Source organism: Callospermophilus lateralis, chromosome 2, assembly GCF_048772815.1.
Source record: "Callospermophilus lateralis isolate mCalLat2 chromosome 2, mCalLat2.hap1, whole genome shotgun sequence".
In the NCBI taxonomy this organism is placed as follows: Eukaryota; Metazoa; Chordata; class Mammalia; order Rodentia; family Sciuridae; genus Callospermophilus; species Callospermophilus lateralis.
This window is the reverse complement of record NC_135306.1, coordinates 195359715-195386373: the sequence shown is the minus strand read 5'-3', so window position 1 is coordinate 195386373 and position 26659 is coordinate 195359715. Positions and strand designations below refer to the sequence as shown.

General features: G+C 35.0%; 1 protein-coding gene and 1 pseudogene across 1 annotated transcript; both read right to left on the bottom strand.

Annotated features, from left to right (window-relative positions):
• Positions 1-8304: 8304 nt before the first annotated feature.
• On the bottom strand, positions 8305-9234 carry LOC143391720 (olfactory receptor 4C46-like). Its single transcript, XM_076844472.2, has one exon. The coding sequence runs from the start codon at positions 9232-9234 to the stop codon at positions 8305-8307; it is 930 nt and encodes a 309-aa protein (XP_076700587.1).
• An 8950-nt stretch (positions 9235-18184) lies between these two features.
• LOC143391719 (olfactory receptor 4C46-like) lies at positions 18185-19115 on the bottom strand (annotated as a pseudogene).
• Between the last annotated feature and the right edge of the window lie 7544 nt (positions 19116-26659).

Sequence of the window (26659 nt, the reverse complement as noted above, 5' to 3'; positions counted from 1 at the left end):
CATGATTCATTTTAGTAGTTAGAATAACCTTGGTGGTCAAAATTATTTGTACATTTAGCAGGTAAGGAAATGATGTCAGAGACTAATGTTTGCTGTTTAAAAGCAATGAAATATTATATAAAGCTTTCTGAACATTTCATGTATTTTAAGCAATTTCATAGATTTTTGTTGCAGATTCTCTTTCTTAGGGTGCATTTCCTGCCATTTTTCATACCTAAATCATCATCTATAAACTGAGAATAACAATACCACCTCATCATTTGTTAAGAGAATTGATTGCTATATTATTGTATCCACCACGGTGCTGGGGATACATGTAGGGATTTTCATCCACTTTATAACTACATGCACTCAGCAGGGAAGCAGAACTTTTGACCCTACAATCTGAGTAGAAATGCTTTCCAAATTTACTTTTAAAGAAGCCAGAGAGACTTACCTGTATTATCCACAGTATTTGATATCAGAAAGAGTCCAACTTGCCTATGCTTGGACTAACAAGTGATGATTTGTGTCCATTAATATTCATATTTAGGTCATTTGTGTATGAGAGATATATTAAATTTTTTTCATCTTCAAGATTAATCTTGGTCATTAATTGATATGTCTCTTCCTTAAATAATGGTTTCTAGTGCTAGACAGCTTGGTTTTAGAAAGTACTTCATCTCTCTGAGTCTCAGATTGTTCAATGTCAGATTAGATTAATGACATATTTCAAAAGTGTTTTGAAAATTTGGGTTAAGAATGAGATTCTCTGTGACAGTATTTGACAAATTTAGAAAAATAATGTTAACTGTATATGAAACACTACAATATTTAATAACCCTCACCATTTTTAAAAACCTACTTTTGCAGTTCTAGATGATTTTGTGGCATTACGATGTGTTCAGGCACAAATCCATCTTCAAATTAGTTCCTCTTGCAATAAGCAGAGTATATATGAAAGATAAAATGGAGTTGAGAAAAAGCCAACTTGATATTGAATTCAATATCAAATCAACCACTTTTAAGGATGTGTCTTTATAAGTTTAAATCTTTCCATCTCACATAAGCTTAAAGTGATTTCACCGAAATCCTGAGATTTGAAATTAGAATGGATTCACTTGATTCACTATTATGGAGAAATGATCCTCTTTACCTGGTTCTGGCCCATCAGGGCAGGATGTAGGAAGTGCAGAGGAAAAGCTTTTTAGTAGCTCATTCCACTCACAAGGATTCTTGCTGTGAAGACATTAATGACACGAAGGAATATTTTCACCTCACACTATCAGGATATTTAAAGAGGTTCTCATAAAAACTCAGGTACCTTCCTTACAGTTTTCCATCCTCTCCCAGGAATTAGTTATCCCCTTGTTGGAAAAGCTTTGTGTTTAGAAGTGGGTATCCTGGCACTGTGTTTGTGTGTCACCCACTCTAGAGTACAGGTGGCATTCCCTGCACTTAGAACATAAACAAGTGGGAGTTGCCTTTCCCTTTCCGAACCTGAGTTGCTAGGAGAGCTGAATACCAGGTAAATAGCACGGTGGCCTAGGTCCAGCCTGGGGACCAGGGGTGCAGGGTCCCTGATGATGCCTGTCACGGAGGGGCTTCTTTCTTCTGATCATTTTTAAACCATTTCTGAAAACTCCGTGTGATTGCTTGAGAGCTAAAGCAGTGAAGACAGAGCTTTACTGAGAGACATTTTAAGTAGATAACTGCAAAAGTGCTTTTCCTAATTTTCATAGTGTTTTGGAAATAGAATCCTCAGAAGGCTCTAAATTAGTTATCCCTGATCTCATGGTGTGGTCAGTGTAGATTAACAGGCAGCATGACAAATGTGGAAAAAGATTTAAAACACAAGAAGAGAGTTTCAATCTTTCCATATTTTGTCACTTGGTGTTTATTTTTTCCCATTCTGTACTTCTATGAGGTATCCAGATGTAATTGTTTTGGTTTTAAATTGAAATTTCCTGATGACTGACTATGAACTTTTTTTCACGCTCTTATCTTCTGTTAATGATAATGTTTGTAAAATTCTATTTATATATTTGCATAAGTTAAAAGTAATTGTTCTTGATTTCTTCCTATTTAGTTGTAAGTGTTCAGCATTTTACAGATGCAGGTCTTTGTCATGACTATAATGTGTAAACACAAACACACAATTTACTCAAAGCCTGTGAATTCTTTTATCATTTCTCAAATAACAGTTGTTTGGGGTATAATTTACATACAGAAAAATGTACACATATAATATATAAAAACCACTCTCTGCATTGGAGTTAGACCCTTACAGATTTACTATATGGATGTTGTCATGTCACATTTGTCCTTCTGTGCCAGACCTTTTTTTTTTTTTTATTTTCTAAACATATTATCTCCTGGATTCACCATTTTTGTTGCAAATGAAAGGATTTTTTAAAAGCCAGAATAATGTTCTGTTATATACATATGTTAGATATTCTTTATGTAATGATCTATCAATGAGTGTTTAGGTTTCTTCCATATTTGGCTATTGTGAACAACATATAATGGTCTCAAGATTGCACATATGACTTGGAGATCCTGTTTTAATTCCTTTGAATTAATACCCAGAAATAGCATTGCTAGATTATATGTAGTTCTATTTTTTTTTTTTTTTGGTAATACTATAAAGGAATGTTCAAGCTGTTTTCCACAGACAGAGCCAATATTGCATTCACACTAACTATGACAAGTTTTTCCTTTTCCCTATATCATTGTCTCTATTTGTTATGTTGATTTTTGATTTATTTTTATAATATGCATCCTCCTGGGTTATGTTCATATTTTGCTTTGATTTGATTTTTCACTTTTCCTGATGATTATAGAAATATTGACTTTGGGTTTCTGTTTATATAGCGGTTAGCCATTGGTATTCTTTGGACAAATGTCCATTCAAGGTCTTGCACATTTAACTTTTATTTAATTTTCTTTTATGTTGAACTGATAAATAAAAATTATAAAATATACGTATTAGTGGGCTACTCACGTTTCAATACATATTTCATAATGTTTACACTAGGTATTTATCTTGATATAAATATCTGAAGCTGGGATCCCAGCCTCTTTCACTTCTTTACTTCCTGGCCATGATCTAAGTAGTTGTTTCTATGCCATAAGCATTTCTTATGATGTACTGCCTCACCACAGGGCTAAAGTAATGTAACCAACTGAAAATGGAATGGAATCTACAAACTCTGGGCCAAAACTTATCTTTCCTCTATATACATTGATTATATCAGATATTGTAATATAGAGATGGAAAGGAGAATCAGGCCAAGAACTGTATGGAAATGGGTAACAGCTACTTATGAAGGATAACATGAATCTCCCTAAAAATCCTGAGGACTTACATTGAAATTCACCTGTTGGTGCCATCTATACCACAGGCATTTTACATACAATAGGATCATGTGATTAATATGACGTATGTGGCAGAACTCTGCCATTTGTTTTATAGACTTCTCTTCTTCTGGGCCCCCATCAAAACCAGAATTTTGGGGAACATCCAAATGAGAAATAAGTTGTCTCTAAAATCCAAGTGATCCACTAGGAATCATACCTCTGTTTTCCTTGTAAGAGGGGCCAGATACATCAACTTATCATTCCATTCACCTTAGAAGAGATATCTGGACATACCTCACACCACTGAATTCCTAGATATTGAACAGAGGTAGAAAGTCCACAAATTTTATTCAGAATTATTTCTCTTTCTCACTCCAATGTGTTAACAATAAGTCTAGAGTAGTTGCTTCTTCTCATCTATTGATAGTTCCAATAATCACAAACTAATCAATGTACAGGCCATAATGTTCTTGAGGAAGAACAAGTCAACAAGATACCTGTGAACTAAGTTATAACACGGTTCCTGAACACTGGCATACACCTGAAGTTAGCCACACTTACCTTTTTAGCTGAAACGAAACTGGTCCTTTATGGGAGAATAAGGAAAAAAAAAAATACTTCGCCAAATCATTAGCTGCATAGCAGGTACCAGTGGGATGTGTCAATTTGTTCAAGCAATGAAGGCACATCTTGTATAGCAGCTTTAATTGGAGCCTCTACCTGATTAAGCTTATGGTAATGGACTATCATTTTCTCATAACTGTCTGTTGTTTGCACAGGCAAAATACTTGAGTTGAATGAATATGTGGTAAGAATCACTGGACCATCTTTCAAGTCTTGATGGTGCCGGCAAACTCTGAAATCCTTCCAGGAATGCAGTAGTATTATTTATCAAGCAAAATGCAATCCTGCTTTTGGTCGTCTATTTTCTTATATAGAGGAAGCTCTACCAGCTTCCACTTTACCATTCCCACCCTAATATTCTTCACTCCATAGGACATGGTGCCATTGTGGAGATTCTACCAATACCAGGTCCATTCAATTTTGCATTCCCAAACTGGGGAAATAGACACCAAAGTAGTTTGAAAACCCACTTGCCTCATTCAGAGAATAACCTGAGTTATGTTTCCCTTCATCACTTAAGCTCCATGAGATCTTCCTCCCACTGCTAAGCCAGGGGTATATGTTAATTTGTTCAAGCAATGAAGCCATGTCTGGTACAAAGCTGCAATTGGAACCTCTATCTGATTAAGCTTATGTTAATTGACTATCATTCACCCATAACTGTCTATTTTTTTTGTACAGCCAGACCATAATGATGTTTTGGGTGTCCTTGAATTAGTGTCAGTTTATAATCAGAATGAAGTTGTCCAGCAATGTCTAAACTAATGTACTGCACAGTTACTGTGGAAAAGGTTTTAGATCCCTTTGAGAAAACTGGGAGAAATATGTGCACATACATTTTTGGCAGTGTATCAGTGTCCTACCTCAAGTAGATCCACTTCACTTATAACTCAGGGGTTCTGGATCTGTAGACTGGCTCAAGTCTGAAGATTGATTTAGGGATCATGACTTTCTGTTCCAGTGATTTAATTTTGGCATTCATTTACTTATTACAGAATTTTTTCTGCTTAAAGAATATAGTTTAATAAGCACAGACCTGTTAAATTGATTAGTTTTTCTGTACAATAATCATATTATTATGATTTCTGCTTTATTTCTGTTTTGCATAATGGTAACCACACCCCCACACCTCTGAAACTTGAGTGCCACCACTTAGTCCCTGCAACCCTTTGATATAATAACTCGCTTGTACTTAGGTTTTTCAGTTTGATTTCTGTTTCACTCACTATAGATTTCCTTTTGGTCTTGTTGTAGCCAACTAGCCAAAATGAATCCTTCTTAACTCTATTAAGTGCAACAGTAAAGGAAGAATCTTTCCTTAGTGTGCCTATGACAATAAAGTTGGCATGATCCCAAAGTATATTTGTTTTAATATTATCCCACACTTTTAATATGTATTATCACACATGTCCCTGTACTCCTATCTGATAAAATCATGTAGTCTTTGAGGTGTCATGCCCTTATTCTTGGGTCTTGCATATATTTTAGGGTCCCGCTGAGACTTAAACCTAGAAATAAGTCTGGAAGCAAAGAAGGGAGGTTGGAGTTAACCCAAGGGGTTAACAGAGCAACCTTGCCTTTATGATCCCCTCAGACAGTGTAGGAGTATTCCTTAGACATGGTGGAGAGAACACTAACTGGTAGCAGGAGGGCAGTTCTACTGGACATGGAGAGGCCTCTTTCACTTGCAAAGTTTCTTAGTTCTCTCCAATTCATCTTCTCACTTCTCTCATCCATCTAGTGATGGAAGCCAGAACATGGATCTCACCCCATAAATACAGTTTCTTATCTTTCTTATGTATCAATTCCCTTGTGAATTACCTGTAAATATTTGAGGAACTGTTTCTCTCTTTCTAATGAGTATTTAGTCTACCAATGCAGACCTTCATTTTTATGGAGAATTTTTATGAAGGTTACATATGAAAGCAGGGGTTGGGAAAGCTGGTAAGGTCAGGGAAGAAAGTGTGTTGTCTATGTAAAGTCTGGTATCATCTGGGACCTTGGTAGCTCTGGAGTATGCATTGTACTATGTTGCACATGGGGGCTGGGAACCCAACCTTTTTATACACCTGTGGTAGTCTTGTATTGTCTACTTAGGGCCTTGAGGTGTTGGGCATAAGCACTGGAAGAATCTTGCATTTCATCTAGTGTAATTGTCCAGACAAGGTCAGGGCTATCAACTCTTAGCAGCCCAGACTTACAGTAGTTGGTTCATGGATAACCTGGCCTGGTGGAGGGGATCTGAGCAGGATCTAATGGTGTTTATCACAACCCATGTCAGAAGACCAGAGTTCAAACAACCAGCCTTTCACACTCAGATCTGTACAGTAGCCTGCTGTTCTCCTGCTGTGGATCTTGTCCCCTTCATGCCATTCTTCTTCAAATCTAACTACATCATTCACTAACTTAAAAAGACTTCTGATGTTTTCCCCATGGCCCACACCATTAAGCTGTAACAAGATTAAGAGACCCTTGCCGATCTTGCTTATTTCTGTCTCCCAAGTGTCAACAATTATAAGAGCTAATTTTATAGTACCTTGGTCTGCAGCTTGGTGGTTGGCACTAGTGGGTTTCAGTAAATAATTGTGGAATGAATAGTTTAATAAGCACAGACCTGTTAAATCAATTAGTTTTTCTGTACAGTTTTTTTTTTCTCTTAATGTGTTATCTATCTCCTGTTCTAGAAATGCTTTGGCACATACTCTTGCCTATTCCCTCTACTGACACCATACCACAGGTGCCTTTTTAAATGTCTTCCAATCTAAGAATCAATTCTTGACCCAAACCTCAGATCTTTGGAATCTCTTCAGTATATTTTCATAATATCTTGTTCATCTAAACATTTATAACACAGAGTATTCATGTTTTACTCTTTCTAGGAGTCTTTCAATGAATTTTCAATTCTATAAAGGAAGAAGTAAAAATTCATTTTTATCCACATCTAAACATCCCCTCTAATATGCATGTACCTTAGGGAAAAAATATGTGTTTATTAATTAGGAAGGAAGATTTGAGTGAAAAAAATATTTAATCTTGAAATTTCTCTGTGTCTAGACAGATTTTCATATTTTGAAAAACAAATTTGAATAATGCAATGATCACAAAGTAACAGAAACACCATAAACATCTCAGATTCATTGGATAATAAAAACTTCTTGAGGGAATATCCATGTACAGTTTATTTTCATATGCTGAGCAACACTATTCCAAGATTTTCTTATTCCTTAGTTTATGCAAGAATAGAAACAAAATGTGGGGTTCTTCTTAGAATTCCATCTAGGATTCTCTTCCAAGTCTACATGAGATTAAGGTAGAAAATATCTATTACTCTTTTCCTACCACTTTTATCCAATTAATATGTTATTTTATACATTTGGTGATTCCTTCAATATTCATCAGGTTCCAGACTTTGAGATACTTATGAAAAGTATTAAAAGCTACCAGGCAAAACTTTTATGGATTATAGCTGTACCTTTAGTGACTAGGAGTCCCTGTTCAACATTCAAGTGTTCTTTATTTGGTTCATCACTCCTTCTGATGGGCTATTAGCTTACAATTATATTAGTTCCAATGTCTAAAGGAAAATTTAGGAACATTGCTGAATCTTTCTTATGTTTAAGAGGGTAATAAATGTCCAATTATTCATTGTCCCCAAAGAATTTAGATACCATAATATTACTGGAAACACATGATCATATATTCTGATACATAAAATTATGAGATATATTAATGAAAATGATGTAATTTTTGGTTATAGATAATCCATAAGAATTGTGATGTGCAAAGCATAGTGTTTTTCTCAAAAATTCTCTCTAGTACCATTATTAGAACTTTTCCTCATCATTATCTGATAGCATATGATAGGAGTTAAACAAATGATCTGAAATATCAGTGATTTTTTAGTTACTAGATCATCAATATATCTGTTGTATAATGATAATTTCTTCTTCAACTATATTGATAATTTCTTCTTTCTGACAGTATCCTATAGGTAAAATGCCCTACGGGTAAAATAGCAGAGCTTACCTGTATTGATAGTTATAGTGATTATTGCTCATCACCAACATTCTTTCTATTTTTTTTCTTAGAGGAAAAACCTATGAATCCATATACATGGATAAAGTTGGAAAACCAGGCCCAGAGTTAGTAAAAGTTTTCAAACATACATGACATGGTTCTAGGTTAGATTGACTCCAATTTTTTAACCAATTTCTACTTTCTCAATGAAAAGTTTCTGAGTAACCATTTTTAAAATATTTGTCTTTAATTATATTGTGCTGATGTGTTCCAAATTGTCTGCATATTCTCTTCAGCTGAACCACTGCTGGGTTTTAGGCACATTCATTTATCATCTGAAATAGCTTTACTGATAAATAACTTTCTAATAGCATCTTTCATCTGAGCATTTCTGAAAGTGTAGATAAAGGGATTTACCATGGGAGTTATCATGGTATAGAATACAGCAATTGCTTTATCAATAGATAAATTAACTGCAGGTCTCAGGTACACAAATACGCAGGGAACAAAGAAGAGGACAACCACTGTGATGTGGGAGACACAGGTGGACAGGGCTTTGCGCCTACCCTCCAAGCTGTGGTTTCTCAGGGAGTGCAGGATGACCACATAGGAGACCAGCAGGAGGAGGAAGTTTAATGAGCAGATTAACCCACTGTTAGCAGCAACAAAGAGCCCCAGTGTGTGAATATCAGTGCAGGCCAGATTGAGTAAAGGGTTCAAATCACACATAAAGTGATCAATGACATTAGGGCCACAAAAGGGTAGTTGGAAGATGAAGAGGATCTGGATGGTTGCATGTAGAAAGCCTCCCATCCAGGACACTCCCACTAGCAGGGCACACACTCTCCAGTTCATGATGGTTGCATAGTGCAAGGGTTTGCAGATGGCTACATAGCGGTCATAAGCCATCACGGTAAGCAGGATGACCTCTGCACCTGCAAAGAAATGTTCCCCAAAGACTTGGGCCATGCATCCATTGAAAAGGATGGTCTTCTTTTCATGAAGTGAGTCTCTAATCAGTTTAGGTGTATTTACAGAGGCATAGCAGGCATCAATAAATGAGAGATGGGCCAGAAAATAGTACATGGGGGATCCAAAGAGTGAGCTCACAGTGATGGTTATAACAATGACCAAATTTCCTACTACAGAGATGATGTAGATGAACAAAAACACAACAAATATAATTTTCTGCATCTTAGGGTTTTCAGTAAGTCCCAGAAGAACAAACTCTGTCACATTGTTCTTATTCTCCATGAACTTCATGCTAAAGTTAATTACATATCCTGAAAATATTGATACAACATTGGGTTAATTAAACTTCTCCATTCTAGTAAATAATACATGCCTAAATTCTATGGAGTCATGGGATCTTATGTTTTATTGTTTTTCTTTGAATGTATTTTTTATTTCTTCAAGTGGAACAAAGAATTCTGAATTGTTAAAATTATTCAAATTCCCTCCTATGCAGAATTTTTGAAAATATTGTATAGATGAAGAACTTTTGTAAACACACTTGGTGATCTGCATCTGAGTATTTTAATTTTTTCTGAAATGAGTCAAAGCCTGGATTGACATAAGAGATTACACACATTTTAGCAGCTTAGCCCAAAAAAGGGAGGTAAAAGATGGATGTAATAGATATATTAACACAGGTAAAGAATTTTGCTTTTTATTGTTAGCAAATGGAGAATGATAAAATGTAATAGAGAATGGATAGAAGGATGACAAGGAATTTGAGGAAGGCGGAATCTTAGCTACTATTATCACAAAAGACTTTGTATGTCCTGGATGTAGTAGAGTGAGGTTTAGTAGTGAGTGAAAGCTGGAGACAGGAAGCACAGGTAAAGTTCTCATAATAGATGGTAAAAAGAATGATCGAAATCAGGAGCTAGGGCTGTACTCAGTGGTAGAGAGCTTGCCTCACACGTGTGAGGCACTGGGCTCTATCCTCAGCACCAAATAAAAATAAATAAACAAAATAAAGGCATTGTGTCCATCTATAACTAAATTTGTGTGTGTGTGTGTGTGTGTGTGTGTGTGTATATATATATATATATATATATATATATATATATATATATATATAATGGAAATAATGGAAATAAATAAAAATATATAAGGGATACTATATAATAATCTAGAATACTTGTTGACAAAACTTTTAACTATATAATAGTAGATATTGAATATTTAATGTGTATTTTATGTATTATAAGGCACCAGGTACTATACACACATGTTAATAGAATAACCTTTGGGGTTGGGTTTACTTTATAAATTTAATAGGTAAGGAAATAATGTCAGAGACTAATGTTTATTGTCCTAAAAACAATGGTAATGTTAGCTAAAGCTTTCTGAACATTTTATGTGTTTTAATCGATTTTATAGATTCTTGTTGCAGATTCTCTTAATTGGGGTGCATTTCTTGCCACTTTGCACTCCTGTGTCATCATCTATAAACTGAGAATAACAACCCCACCTCACCACTTGTTATGAGAATTAATTGTTACATGAACGGATCCACCATGGTGCTGTGGATAGGAACTTCTGGCTACTTTTATAACTGTGCATGAACTCATCAGAGAAGCAGAATTGACATTTTGAGAAAAGACACAGAGAAACTTTTGACTCTTCGATAAACTGAGGAAGAATTATTTCCAAAATTTTTTACTTTTAAATGAGCCAGAGAGACCTGTATTATCCATAGTAGTTGATGCCATAAACAGTCCTACTTCCCTGTGTTTGAACTAACAAGTGATGATTTGTGTCCATTAATATCCATATTTAGGTCTTCTGTGTGTGAGAGGTTTATTTAAATTTTGTTTTTCTTTTCAATATGAATTTTGGTTATTAAGTGAGCTATCCTGTCACTACTGTTAGTTGGTTCTTGTAAAATATTGCATATCTCAAATTGTTCAATGTTAAATTGGGTTAATAACATTTCTTTACTCATTTGAAAATTTGGGGTAAGGACGAGATTTTCTATAACTGCATTTGACAAATAAAGAAAAGCAAAGCTGAGTGTGTATGAAAAATAACAATATTTAATAAGTATCACCAGTGTTAAAAACCTACCTTTTGCAGTCCTAGGTTATTTTAGTGACATTTCAGTGTGTTCAGGCACAAATGCAACTTCAAATGAATTCCTCTTACAGTAAGCATCTTTGAGTATGAAAGATAAGAAGGTGTTAAAATGAAAACTATTCAGATAATTCAATTTCAAATAAACTGGTTTTAAGGGAGTGTTTTTATAAGTCTCAATCTTTGTGCTTACCAAAGCCTAAAATGATTTCTAAGAAATCTCAAGGTTTAAATTTAGAATAAATTCTCTTGATTCACTATTATGGAGAAATGATCCTCATTACCTGGTTCTGGTGCACTAGGGCAGGATGTAGGAAGTGCAGAAGGGACACATTTCAGTGAGTCATTCCACCCATGAGGAGGCTTGCTCTAGAAATATTGATGACAACAAGAAATATTTTCATCTCACACTATCAGGATATTTAAAGAGGTTCCCATAAAAACTCAGGTACCTTGCTTGTAGTTGTTCATCCTCTCCCAGGTATTAGTTATCCCCTTGTTGGAAAGCTTTGTTTTAGAAGTGGGTAATCTTGGCAGTGTGTTTGTGTGTCACCCACTCTAGAGTATAGGTTGTATTCTCTGCACTTAGAACATAAACAAGTGGGACTTACATTTCCCTGTCTGAACCTAGGTTGCTAGGAAAGCTGAATAGCATGGTGGCCTAAGTCCATCCTGGGTACCAGTGGTGCAGGCTCCCTGATGATACGTGTCACAGAGATGCTTCTATCTTATCAGTTTTAAACCATTTCTGAAAACCCATTCTCGATTACTTGATAAGTAAAGCACTAAAGGCCTAAATGTCATGGCAGATATTTTAAAGCACTTAGATCCCAAACTTGCTTTTCCTAATTTTCATTGTGTTTTGGAAATAGCCAGAATCCCAGAAGGCACTAAATTGCAGTTGTCCCTGGGCTCATGGGATGGTCAGTGTGGATTAATAGGAAACATGAAAAATTTGGAGAGATATTTAAATCATAGGAAGAGAGTTCCAGTCTTTCTACACTTTGTCACTTGGTATTGCTAATTATTTTTCATTTGGTCATTCTAGAAAATAATAGTTGTAAATTATTGTGATGTTTAACTTGCAAGTTTTTGATTACCAAGGATGTGCACTTTTTTTTTTTTCAAATGCTTTTGAACATTGGTATGTCATCTTTTGTGACGTTTCTATCTATAATGAAAATATATTGGTTTTGGCTTTCTTTTTGTATATTTCAAAATATTTTCAACATATTGTAGGACTTTTGTTATATACATAATATGTAAATACACACACATATAGTTTTCTCAAAGCCTGTACATTCTTTTATATCCTCTCATCCACAGTTCACACCCTCTTTGCGTTGCTTTTTTATTTCTTAAAACCACTTCTTTGAGGCATAGTTCACAGTTCACATACAAAAAACTGTACACACATAAAATATGTGACTTGATGTGTTGGGTGATACATATACCCATTTGAAACTGTCATCATAATCTATACTATAAAGCTCTCCAATCACATATCTGATCTCATTTGAAAATGTGCTCCCAACTTCTTGTTTATAATTATTATTATGATAAGTACACTTCACACAAGATCTACCATCTTAGAAAAATGTAATGCATACAGACAGTATTGACAATATCAGCACTATGATGTATAAATCTCTAGAACTTATTCATCCTGTGCAACTCAACCCAGATGTGTTGACTAACATCTCCCATGTCCCCCTTCTCCACCTCATGAAGCTGTTTCACCCTCTGCTCTATGATTTAGACTATTTTAGATTTATCCTATAAATAGGGTCATGTCACCTTTGAATTTTTCCTTCTAACATATTTTTTTAATATTATGTTCTCTGAGTTCATCCATGTTGTTGGAAATGGCAGGATTGTCGTTTTAATTATGGCTAAAGAATAAGTCATTACATGCATACATCACAAACTCTTTTCTAGTCATCTGCCAACTGAAATTTAAGTTTCTTTTCCTTTCTAGCTTACTATGAATAGCATATAATGGACTTGAGAATGCACATACAATTTTGGTTCTGATTTCAATTCATTTGAGTATTAGTATTATCTTGATAATGTGTAGCTTTATTTTTTTGAAAGTTTTAAAGGAATGTCTATACTGTTCCATAGAGGATGAATTGATTTACATTTCAATCAATAGTGACCCATTTCCCCTTACTCCATAACTTTGCCAATGTTTGTTATATTTTTTTGTTTGTTTTAATAATTCCCATTCTTTCAGATTGAATATCTCATTGTAATTTTGATATGCATTTTTCCTAATTATTATTGCCAGAGAGCACCTTTTTATATAGATGTTGACCATCATTATGTCTTTGGTTTGTCATTCTAAGTCTTCTTTTATTTTTGTTTATTTGCTTATTTTTCATTTATTTTAAAATTATACATAAAATAATACATATTGTACTTATTAATGTTGTACTATGTAAAGTTTTGATGCATATATATATATATATATATATATATATATATATACATTGCATAAAATTTAAAGCTGTTAAGACATATTTAAGTCTTAAAAATTTAGCATTTTCCTATGGCATAAATCCTCAAAATAATTTTTCCAGCTTTTTAAAAATGTGCAGAAAATTATTGTTAACTATACTCCCTCAAACTTCTCATTTCTCTCTAACTGTAACTCAGTATCCATTGATCGCTATATCTCTGTCATCTGCCCCTACCTTCCCTGGTCTTTGCTAACCACCATTGTACCCTCAACTTCTATGAGGTACACATTTTTTTAATTTCTCATATGAGTGAGATTCTATGGTACTTGTCTTTTCTGTACTTGATTTTTTCAGTCAACATAATGATTTCTACACACTTTTATCAATTTTGTGGCAGAAAACAGGATTTCATTCTTCTGCATATGTACCATAACTTCTGTTTTCATCTGTTGGTGGGCAACTAGGCTAATTCTTTATCATAGCTATTGTTAATTGTAATGTAATAAACATGGAAATGCAGGTTTCTCTTTGTATGCTGACTTAATTTACTTTTATTACCTTTATATCATCTTTTATTTAATCTTTCTTAGTATTCTGGATTAACTGACATCATCATAATTTTTCCTCAACTTTAAAAATTTACCATGTAATACATTCTCATTCACCAGAAGTAATGTTATCAATTATAGCAAGCCAACATGTAGATCATATCACACTTTTAATACTTTTCCTTTTATGATATTCTATTAACTTTTAAAATTTGAAAAATTTGAATTATTTATACAAACACAGAGTACACCTTTTTCTAATTAGGTTCCCAGTCTTGTGATTATACATCAGGTAGAGATTGACTGTTGTATATTGATATATGAACGTAGGAAATTTATGTCAGGATCATTCCTCTGTCTTTCCTATCCAGTTTCCTTTTGATATGTATCTAGGAGTGGGATAGCTTGATTATTTGAAAGCTCCATTTAGAGTCTTTTGAGGAACCTCCATGCTGTTTTCCATGGTGAGTGTATTGACTTATGTTCCCAACAAGAGTATGTAAATGTTTTTTTGTCCACATCCTTACCATCATGAGTTATTGTTTTTGTTTGATAATAGTTTTCCTGGGAATGCCTTTATCTCTCCTTAATTACTAAAGTAGATCTTTGGTGGTGACAGTATTTTTGACTGACAGGTTTACATTTCTATTTCCCACTTCAAGGACCATAATTCCCATTGTAGGGTCTTAACCAAAAGGGAAAAGTAATCACAGAACTCTTCAAGGATGTCAGGGCTCCCTTCAGAAATTGGTTTCTCATCCTAGTGATTAAATGTATGTCTTCTGGACCTTCCTAGGGTGGTCAAGTAGGTCTTAAATGACAAATCATTCTACATGATGCAGTTACTTCATTTTTTATAACTTGTAAATATTTAAGGAAATATTTCTTCTCTTTCCATATCAGTTTGTGTTCTAGATTCAGATTCATAGGTGAGAATTTTTATGAAGGTGACGTGTGGAGGCAAGGACTTAGGGAAGCTGGTGAGGTGGGGAAGGGGAGTGCATTGTGTAAAGTGAAGTCTGGCTTCAGCTGGGAAACTCGGCAGCTCTGAAATGTTCACTGTACTGCATGGCTGACTTCACATGAAGGCAGGACCCCAACTGTCATAGTCCTGTGATAGTCTTTTATTGTGCACTTGGGGCCCTAGTTTGTGTGTGTGTGTGTGTGTGTGTGTGTGTGTGTGTGTGTGTTGGGAGGCATAATCCCTGGGCTGCAGCTTCTCTTTTCTTTAGTGAAATTACCCAGAAAAGATTAGGGCTATGAACTGCTAGCATCCCAGACTCTTACTAGCTGGGTCTTTAGGTACTCAGGCCTTGTAAGAGGGGATCTGAGGTGGATTCGGCAGTCCACTGTGCTTTCTCTACAGCAGAATCCACAGTCTTTCATACTCTCATCATTACAATAGTCAATCTGTTATCCTGCTGCTAATCTCGTCTCTGCCATGTTATTTCAGTTACTGTAACTTGAGTTTTCATTGTAAAACTCAAATCTAACTATGTCAATCACTAGCTTAAAAAGTACTTTTAATATTTTCTCCATGGCTCTCTCCATTAGGAATTGACAGCATTATGGGAGATGGGAGTCTTTGTGATCTTGCTTATGTTTATCTCTCCAGACTCAGGAGTCATAATTTACCCTTATAATAACTTAGTGTGTAACCCTATTAGCTTAGTGGCTCACACCAGAGGATTTCAATAAATAATCATTTCACTAAAAGGTCATTTAATAATCACAACCATATTGGGTTGATTAGTTTTCTTACATGGCTTTTTGCGCCTCCTGGTACTTGTTGGCTATTACCTGTCGTACGAATGCTTTGGCTTAATTTCTTATCTCTTTACTGATCCCATTCTATTCCATGAGTATCATTTTTGATGTGTTTACATCTTGAAATACTTTCCTGACCATCCTCTTCAGATCTTTGCTTGGTGTTACTCCATTAAGCTTTCATAACACTCTTTCCATTTTAACATTTATAACCCTAAGAATTAATATTCTATATCCTCCTTCAAGTTTCTCAATATATCTTTGGCTCTGAAGGACAAAGATAAGTATCTGTTTATCCACCTGCAAAACTTTCAAAATATCAATATCCTTTGGCTCAAACCTATGTGAGGCAAGAATTTAGAATTAAGTGATACACACACACACACACATACACACACACACACACATACACACACACACACACACACACACACACACACACTGGGGATTGAATTCGGGGGCACTCAACCACTGAGCCACATCTCTAGACCTCTTTTGTATTTTATTTAGAGACAGGGTCTCCCTGAGTTGCTTAGCGCTTCACTGTTGCTGAAGCTGGCTTTGAACTCACCATCTGTCTTGCCTCAGCTTCCCAAGCCACTGGAATTCCAGGCATGTGCCACCACACCTGGCTAAGTGTAAAATATTTCTAACACTGCTTTTTGTGTAAGCAGAGCTACTTAAATTTATAAATAGTATTTATTTACGAAATGTGACCACAATGTAAGAGAAAAATTATAAATATCCCCTACACATAGGAGAATGAAATCTTATTGAGGGATATTAAAATGAAATATGTTTTCATTTTCTGAGAAACATATTTTCAAATTCTTTCTCATTCCTCTTTTTAAATGAAAGTAAATATGCCCTGTGCCTCCTCTAAGAGTTCTCTCTGGGATTCTCCTCAGAGTCTAAATGAGATGAAGGTAGAAAAAAATTCCCTTGTCTCTGTTACTCTTTTCCTACTATGTATTTAATTTAATTTATTTATGTTCTTTTATACATTTATTTTTTCATTCTATATTTATTGAGTGTCAGAATTTGTTTGCTATGTCCAAGAGACTATTGTAAGCTAGCAAGCAAGAACTTTATGAATCATAGCTATATATTTAGTAAATAGATTTCCTGTCTGATATTCAAGTATTTTATTTGATTAATAACTCTACAGAGCCTCTCTGAAGATCACAAGGAAATTTAGAAATACTGTTGAATTTATGTTACTGACCACACAAATATTAAATGTTCTATGTGTTTTCAAGCTCTAAAATCCTAGATACTTCAATATCCTGGAAATATATGACCTTCAGTTATGCTGTGTAAATTAATAATAGATATTAAAGAAAGTTGTTAGATTACTCGTTGTAATTACTTATTATATGCAATGTACCTGGCACAATTTTGTCTGAGATATGGCAACTAGTGTGATTATCTGATCTTTTTCTCATAATAATCTGGAAGCATATCATAGGAGTTAAGAATATGGTCTGGAAAACCAGCAACATTCTGGTTATTAGAGCATCAATATATCTACATTGATAGCTTCATCATTTTACCAGTATCATCACAGGTAAATGGAGATAATAACAGTTGTCTTAGTCAGCTTCAACATTGCTATGAGCAAAATACCTGACAATAGCAACCAAGAGGGAGAAAAGTTTACACTGAAGACTCATGGTTTCAGAGGTCTCAGTCCATAGATACCTGACTTTAATGTTCTGTGCCCAAGGCAGCACATCAGGTAGGAACAGCCCATGGGAAGAAAGCTCAGCTAAGGGCAGGGTGGGAAGGAGACGGGAGAAGATGGACTGCAGGGAAGATGCACCTTTCCAGGGCACAATATCAGTGACCTCCAGCCATGCTCCTCCTGCATCCAATTTCCACCTGGTCAGTCCATTCAAACTAGGATACACTGATCAGTTCACAGCTTTCATGGTCTAATCATTTACCTCTGATATTTCTATATTAACAGGTGCTTTGGGAGCATACCTTGAATCCAAACCATAACAGCAGTGTATATATCTTACAAGTATTATAGAGATTATTGCCCAATACCAATATTTGTAATTATTTATTTTTTTTATTTTCATTGGAAGTATAGCCTATGAATGCACATACATGCATACAGCTAGAAATAAAAGTCCCAAGTAAGAAGAATTTTACAAATATGAGAGAGTTGTCCTGGCTTAGGTTTTCTCCACTATTTTGCACCCATGTATGGCTGCCTCAATGAAGAATTTATAAATGTCAGTATTTTTTTTTTGTATCGTTTATGTATTCTTGCTGAGATTATTCAATATGTCTTTTGATCCTTTCTTTAGTTAAATTAATATTGGACCTAAGGCACATTCATTTGTCACTTGAAATGGCTTTGCAGCTAAACAATTTCCTAATGGTATTTTTCATCTGAGCATTTCTCAAGGTATAGATTAAGCCATTTAACATGGGAGTAATCATAGTGTAGAATACAGCAACTGCTTTATCAATGGGTAAAGTAGCTGGAGGTCTCATGTACACAAAGATGCAGGGAACAAAGAACAGGATGACCACTGTGATGTACGAGACACAGGTGGACAGGGCTTTGCGCCTACCCTCCAGGCTGTGGGTCCTCAGGGAGCGCAGGATGACCACATAGGAGATCAGTAGCAGGAGGAAATTTAACAGGCAGATGAACCCACTGTTGGCTGCAACGAAGAGCCTCAGAGTGTGGGTGTCAGTGCAGGCCAGATTGAGCAAAGGGTTCAAGTCACACATAAAATGATCAATGACATTAGGGCCACAGAAGGGTAGTGGTAAGATGAATAGGATCTGGATGGTTGCATGGAGAAAACCTCCCACCCATGACACTCCCACTAGTAGGTGACATACTTTTCCGGTTCATGATGGTTATATAATGCAAGGGCTTGCAGATGGCTACATAGCGGTCATAGGCCATCACTGTCAGCAGAATGACCTCTGCACCTCCAAAGAAATGTTCCCCAAAGATTTGCATTATGCACGCATAGTATAAGATGGTTTTCTTTTTTTGGAGTGAATCTACCATTGGCTTAAGGGTATTGACAGAGGCATAGCAGGCATCAATAAAGGAGAGATAGGTCAGGAAAAAGTACATGGGGAACCCCAACAATGAACTGGTGGTGATGGTGATTACAATGAGCATATTTTCTACCGTACTAATGACGTATATGAGCAAGAATATAACAAATACAATTTTCTGCAACTTTGGATTCTCGGTAAGCCCCAGAAGAACAAACTCTGGCACATTATTCCTATTCTCCATGTATTTCAAGTGAAAGTGAACCGCATTACTTGAACAAAACAAAACAACCTTGAATTAAACTTCTGAATTCTCATAAATAAATAATGTGTGGATTCTATTGAGTGGAGAGAATTTATGTGGAGATTTTTGCATTTATATTGTTGGGTGAGGTGGAAAAAAAAGTGTTCTGAGTAATGATGATTACTTTCCCTTCCAGTAAAGATTCTGCAAATACTATATATGGGAGAAAATTTTGTGAACAGACAAGGCAAGAGGCTGAGTATCTCTAATTTTCTGAGATGACTCAGAGCTTAAATTGAATTAACAGGTTTCACTCATAGTGTCATTTAAACCCCAAAAGAAAGATAGGAACAGAATGTGACTGCCATCAAGGTATAACTAAAGAATGTTGCCCTTTTTTTCCTTATGAAATGGAGAAACATGAGAGCTAATTGAGAATAGGAATCAAGGATGGTGAGAAACTTAAGGAAGGGGACATTAGATGTTACTAGTGTAAAAATCCTTTTGTGTCCTGAATGAAGCAGAGTGGGGTTAAATAAGGGGTGGAAGCCAGAGATCAGAACCCCATGTAGCAGAGTAATGATAAAAATGGATACAAAGAGATGAGGGCAACACTTAAGGAAATGTAACCAGTTTATAAAAAGGCAGCTATAAAATAAGTCATAAAACTTGTTGAATAAATCTAATAACTTTGCAATGCCTAATTATGAAGCTACTGATATTTATTCCATGCATGGCATAGTACCAATGCTTTACCTGCACAATTCCTCTTCATACTTGAGGTAATCTGTATGATGGGTGTTGTTGCATCCTTCTTACTGGTAAAGAAATAATCTGAGAAACTAAAGTGCAAGGGCTTGCAGATGGCTTGCAATAATCTTGATCATTTTTACTGCTAGTAACTGAACTCTACATATGTTCTAAGTGTTTTGCAAACTTGTACTGATCTAGTTCTCAGAACAAAGTGAATGGCTAATGTTGTTATCTTTTTATCCATCTCTTATTTATATATGCACAGAGGAGTTTAGAATCTTCTTCCTGAAAAAGTAACTAAAAAGTAGCAGAGTCAAGAAGAGAATAAATAGATCATTAGATATTTTTTAAAGATGGGGTTTTATGATGTTGCAAAGCAGGCTGACATTAAAAGTGTGATTATCCTGCATCAGCTCCTAGTAGGTAGAATTATAGGAATGTGCCTCTTTGTCTGGCTTCAAGTTAGTCCAATTTTTATTCATTATTTTTATCCTTCAGTTCTTTAATATATATTATTCTCCTCTTCCTCTTAACCTATAAATTCCATACTATGTTATATAAATTATGTTGAACTACTTCAGAGAGATTTTATGCAAAGCAATTTTATCAGCAGACACAAAGATACATAATAATTCATTTGAACTCCCAAATACTAAGAAAATGAGTGTTTCTTCCTTCTCAGAAGGGCTACTTTCATTTGGCCTGTCCCTCACAGCCAGTTCTGCCTTCTCTAATACCATTATAAAATATGGACCCCACAGTCAGCTGGAAAATGTTGTACACTACCCTCATGAAGTTAAGTGTACTGATTTGAGTGTCAGTAAGACCAGATTTAAATCCTGTTTCTTCTGCTTGCAACTTCTTTTACCTGGATACATTTCCTGGCCCTGCACCCATCTGCAAAGTAAGAGTGAGAATGTCACCTCATAGGTTTTATGAGAATTGATTATTACATAAGCACATTCATCACAGATCTGGGGACACTTATAGGGCTTTCATTTATTTTTATAACTGTGTTTGTACTCAGCAAAGCTAAATTGACAGTTTGATTAAAAATATCAAGACATTTTCAAATCTCCTGTCAGCTCAGGAAGAATCTTCTGTATTACTGCTTTTAAAAAAGACATGTGTTTTACCCACAGCAGTTGACCCCAGAAAGACTTCTTGTTTGTACTAGGGCTCTACAGCTGATGATTTATGTCATTTAATATTTATATCTATGTCTCATGTGTGTGAAAGGTGTACTTAAATTTTGTTTTTATCTTCAGAGTCTTGGTTATTAAATGAGGTGTCTCATGGCAAACTAAATTTTCTTGTTGTTGGGAGGGCTGGGTTTTATATAAAGCTTCATCACTATGTGTCTCAAATTGTCTAATGTTAAATTTTTTCAGTGATATTTGCCAACAATCTTTTGAAAAAGGGAAATGAAGATGAATTATCCTATAACAAATGACACTCTATGACTGCATTTGATAAATGTTGAAAAGTAATGATCTCTGCATATGAAAAATTACAAAATTAATAAGCATCCACACTATAGAAAATCTTACCTTAGTACTTTTAGATGATTTTAATTATGCTTTGAGTGTTCAGAATCAATTTCATCTTCAAAAAGACCTCCTCTTAAAATAAGAATTTTAACATGAAGTGACAACAAACTTCCGAAGAGAATATTCAGGTAACCCAACATCAAATCGAATGTCATTGAGGATGTTTCCTTTAAAGTCTAAATCATTCTTTTTAACTTAAAGCCTAAAATATTTTAATATTTAGAATGGATTCACTTGGTATGTTTTGGAGAAATGAAATCATTCTGTTGCTCTGGTTCAGTAGGACAGAAGGCAGGAGGTTGGGAGAAAAAGAATTCAAATGGGTCACTCCTGATGAATCTTGCTCTGGATGAATCAACTACAACAAAAAATATTGCCATCTTACAGACCAGGAAATTTTAAGAGGTTTTCAGAAGAATTTAGGGACATAGCTTATAGCTGTGCTTTCTCTCCCAGGAATTAATTATATATTTTGATAGAAATATATTACCTTGGAAGCAGGTATTCTGGAAAGATATATTTGAAAATTTCCAGCCTCCAAATAGAGACTTGTATTCCCTGAAGTTTGAACGTAATTATTTATTTATTTATTTATTTATCTGAAATTGGGTTGTTAGGAAAGATGAACGCCATGTAAATAGGATTGCAGTATTAATCCAGTGTGAGTCCCAGTGATGCAGTTTCCCTGAAAACGTGTCACAGAGGGGCTTCTTTCTTATCAATATTAAATCCTTTCTGAAAACCCACTGTGAATTGCTTGAGAGCTAAAGAAGTGAAGGCATATTAATGACAGCTATTTTAAATGACAGCTATTTTTAACTGCACATGGTGCTTTTCCTTATTTCCAGTGTTTTGGAAGTAGCCAGAAACCAAAGAAAGGTCTATATAACAGTGTTCTCTGGGACACAGCATGGAATGATTGGCAGCATTACAGATTGGGAGAGATATTTAAAACACAGTGAGAGAGTTCAAGTCATTGCACATTTTTGTCAATTGGACAAAACTTCATTGTTACTTATTTGCCACTTAGTCATTTTAGGACGTCTGTACATTATTTTTTTAAAAACCATTTATTTGAAGTAATTAACATACAAAATACAGTACATATATAACATGTAAACTATGCCATGAAATTATTTGGTCACCTATCTGACCATCTTCAAATGTGTCCATCCAACTTCTTGTTTATTATTAGTATAATGATGATGATGATAACATACAGCACATAATCTGCCCTTTGAGCAGTATTTTAAGCATCCTGGACAGTATTCATCAGTATAAGCTCAATGGTGTATAAATCTCTAGAACTTACTCATGTTGTGCAATCAAAACATCATACTCTTTGATTGACATCTTTCTCTTCATTCCCCCGCTCATGACAACTACAGTCCCACTCTATAACTCTGAGTTAGACTGTTTTAGATTTATCCTGTAAGTGATTTCATGTTGTGTTTGCCCTTTTGTGCCTGGTTTATTTTTCTTAACATTAATGTTTTCTGGGTTGATCCAAAATGTTACAAATGGCAGAATTTTCTTCATTTTCCTTTTTATTAATGCTGCATATTTATATATAACATCAAGACTCATTTTGACATAATTATAGAAGCATGAAGTATAACTTGTTCCATTTCAGTTCCCAGTTTTCCTGTATACTGCATATTGTGTATATACATTTTTTTTAATCCACCCATCTGTTGACAGGCACCTGACCTTGTTCTATAGCTTGGCTGTTATGGGTTGTGGTCCTATAAACATTCATGTGCCTGTATCACTATAGTATGCTGACTGGACTTCTTTTGAATAAACACCAAGGAATGAGATAGCTGGGTGAATTTATGGTTCCATTCCTGGTGGTTTAAGGAAGCTCTATACCGCTTTCCAAAGTTTTTAAACTAATTGGCAGTCCTACTGAAAATGAAGGAAGATACCTTTTCTCACTGTGGATCAAACACACCTAAAAATTACACAAGAAACCTTTCAAGTTCTAGAAGACAGGCTCTGCACTCAAACATATTGGCACAGGTATCCACTTCCTTAACAAGACTTCTAAAGCTCAAGAAATAAAACCCAAAAATCAATAAATGAGATGGCATGGCATGAAATTAAAAATCTTCTGCACATCAAAGGAAACACAGCATGAAGAGAGAGCCTACAGAGTGGGAGAAGATCTTTTGAAGCTCTTCCTCCAACAGAATCCAGAATACTTAAAAGCTTGACATCAAACAACAAAAACAACAAAATAAAATAGCAAAGAACCGCCCCCCCCAAAAAAAAAAACAACCAACAAACAACAACACAAAGAAGAAATACAAATGGCCAACAAATATATTTAAAAAATGTTCAACATCCCTAGTAATCAAAGAGAGGAAAATCAAAACTGTGATGAGATTTCATCTCACTGAGGTTAGAAAGGAAATCATCAAGAATACAAATAATTATTTTCTTCTTTATAAAGGCTGATATTTTTTTTTTTTTAAACTATTTTAGAAAACTCCATACTCTTTTCTATAAAGGCCAAACCAATTTATATTAACAAAAACAGTGGAAAAGCATTTCCTTTTTCTCGCATCCTTAACAACATTTATTATCTTTCTGTTTTTGTTTGTTTGATTTTTATAATTCCAATCCTATAAAATTAAATTGATATCTTGTTGTGATTTGATTTGCATTTTTCTTGATGTTTATATGGACATCAAGCACCTTTTAGTTTATCTGCTGGCCACTGGTATGTCTTCTTCCTAGAAATGTCTATTCAAGGTACAGCACATTTTACTGGTATTAATTATTATTTTTAAAAAATTTTTTATTTGTCCTAATTAGTTACAAATGACAGTAGAACACATTAATGTACTTTGATATATCATACATAAGTGGAGTATAATTTATCTTTTTTTTTCTGATTGTACATGGTAGAATCACACTGGTCGCTCAGTCATATATGTATATAAGGTAATAACGTCTGTTTCATTCTACTATCCTTTTTACCCCCGTACCTCCCTCCCTTCCTTCTCTTCTCTAAAGTAACTCTATTCTTCCCTAGACCTCTCCCCCATTGTGAATTAGCAACTGCATATCAGAGAAAACATTCTGCCTTTGGTTGTTAGGGATTGGCTTATTTTCATCTAGCATGATATTCTCCAGCACCATCTATTTACTGGTAAATGCCATAATTTCATTCTTGCTTTAGGATGAAACTAATTCTTTTTAAACTAAGGTTAAAAAATATAAAAAGCTATACATATTAATGAGGTGCCACTTGATACATGTACACATTGCATAATGTTTAAATCATGTTAATTATGTTTATCTCCTCAAACATTTATCATTTCTTTAGAAATGCACATTGTATTATGGTCAGCCCCGTGTGCTACAGCACCCTGAGCTTCTTATTCATAACTGCAACTCACTACCCAGAGATCAGTATTTCCCCATCATCTACCCTCTGCCCTCCCCAGCCACAGCTAATCACCACTCTATTTTTAATTTCTATGAGATCAACCTTTTTAGTTTCCACTGTGGCTGAGGTCATGCAGTCTCATCTTTATGTGCCAAATTTACTTCCTTTAACATAATGACCTTCACCCTATTGTTGCAAATGACAGAACTGCATTTTTATTTATGCTGAGTTCTCTATATTTTAAAAACCATTCATCTATTGATAGACACTGATATATACCCAGGAGTAGCATAACTGGATCATATAGCATCTCTTTTTCAGTTTTTTGAGGAAACTCCACACTAATTTTCATAGTGGATACTAGAGTTAAACCTGACTGGCAACTCTGCTCTTTTTGTACCTGGATATCCACATTTACTTAGGTTTGGAAAATGTTCTTTTCTGATCCATTTGAAGAGCTTTTCCACAATTTGTCATTTTCAAGTCCCTCTTGAACCCCCAGAACTCAACTATTTTAACAATTAATTCTACCTTAAAGTCTTTATAAGTAATAAAAAAATATTTTTATTACTCAGACTGGTATTCTCAAAGAACAGTCTTCAATCTTATTAATTTTCTCTTCTTTTTGATCTATTTTTGCTATTGATGCCCTCTGATTAATTAAACAGTACATCTTGAGCTGGAGGAACTTTTTGATTTTTAATTTCTTTTCATCTCCATTGGAGTGTTGAATGATTTTTTGTGTTTTCTTGAAATTTATTGAGTTTCTCTCTCCATGAAGGGTTTCTTGGGTCAGGGAGAGAGAATTATGAATTAGGGCTGAAACATCACTTCTTTATTTAGGAGAAAGAAAGTGCATTACTGGATTTTTTGGATGAAACCAAATTACTTTTGATGGTCTTTTATTGAAAGGTATGGAGAAGGCTTTGCCAGATATCAGCTACACAGGAGACACCAGGGGATGTTTTAATTTGCTCAAACAATGAAACCACATTTGGTACAGAAGCTGAAATTGGAGTTTCCATCTGATCAAGCTAATAGAATTTCACTATAGTTTTTCCATAACCATCTGTCTTTGCACAGGACAAGAAGTTCAGCTGAATGTGGTGAGAATCACACCTGGATAGTGAGATCTACCAGCTTCTGCTTAGCCTTTTCCACCAGGATATTCTTCGTTCCATGGGTTCAGTAGTCACAGCAATGCCTGATTATTTCTTTTCTTCTAATGCACAAATAACCTGAAAAAGGCTTTGGGGTATCTTGAAGACAGATCAACATAAATTTGAGGCAGTGCTCCTGGCTCCTACCTCAAGCATATCCAGCTTCTCTTTAATTTCAGGGTTTCTGGATTTGCAGAGTGGTTCAAGTCTGGATGTTGATTGAGGAAGCATGAATTTCTGATTTGAGAATTCAGTTTTTATTTCATTCACTTGAACTTTTCTTCTTCACTTTATCAAAGTAAGAACTCATTAGGATTTCTATAGTATTTCAATAATAGGAAGCCTGAAATCGACCAGCCAAGGTCATAGGTCTTTTCAGGTCAGCTGGCTTCTTTTTTTAACTCTGCTGTTCACTTGTTACCATCTTCTTTAACTCTGCTGTTCACTTGTTACCATCCAGGGATGTTGGGTTCATTGACTCTGTTCAGCAAAGAATTGCAGAGCAAGACACAGAGCAACAGGTTTATTGCAAAAGTTACACAGACACATAGCTCCAAAGAGAAGCCAGGAATCTGTTGGGGTAGTTTTGTCTTGTCCTTTTTATGGTTTCTGGAATTTCCTCCTCTCCTTATCTCTTCCCCTGTCCACATTTTTTTCAGTATTAATGGTTGGAGTCCCCTCTGT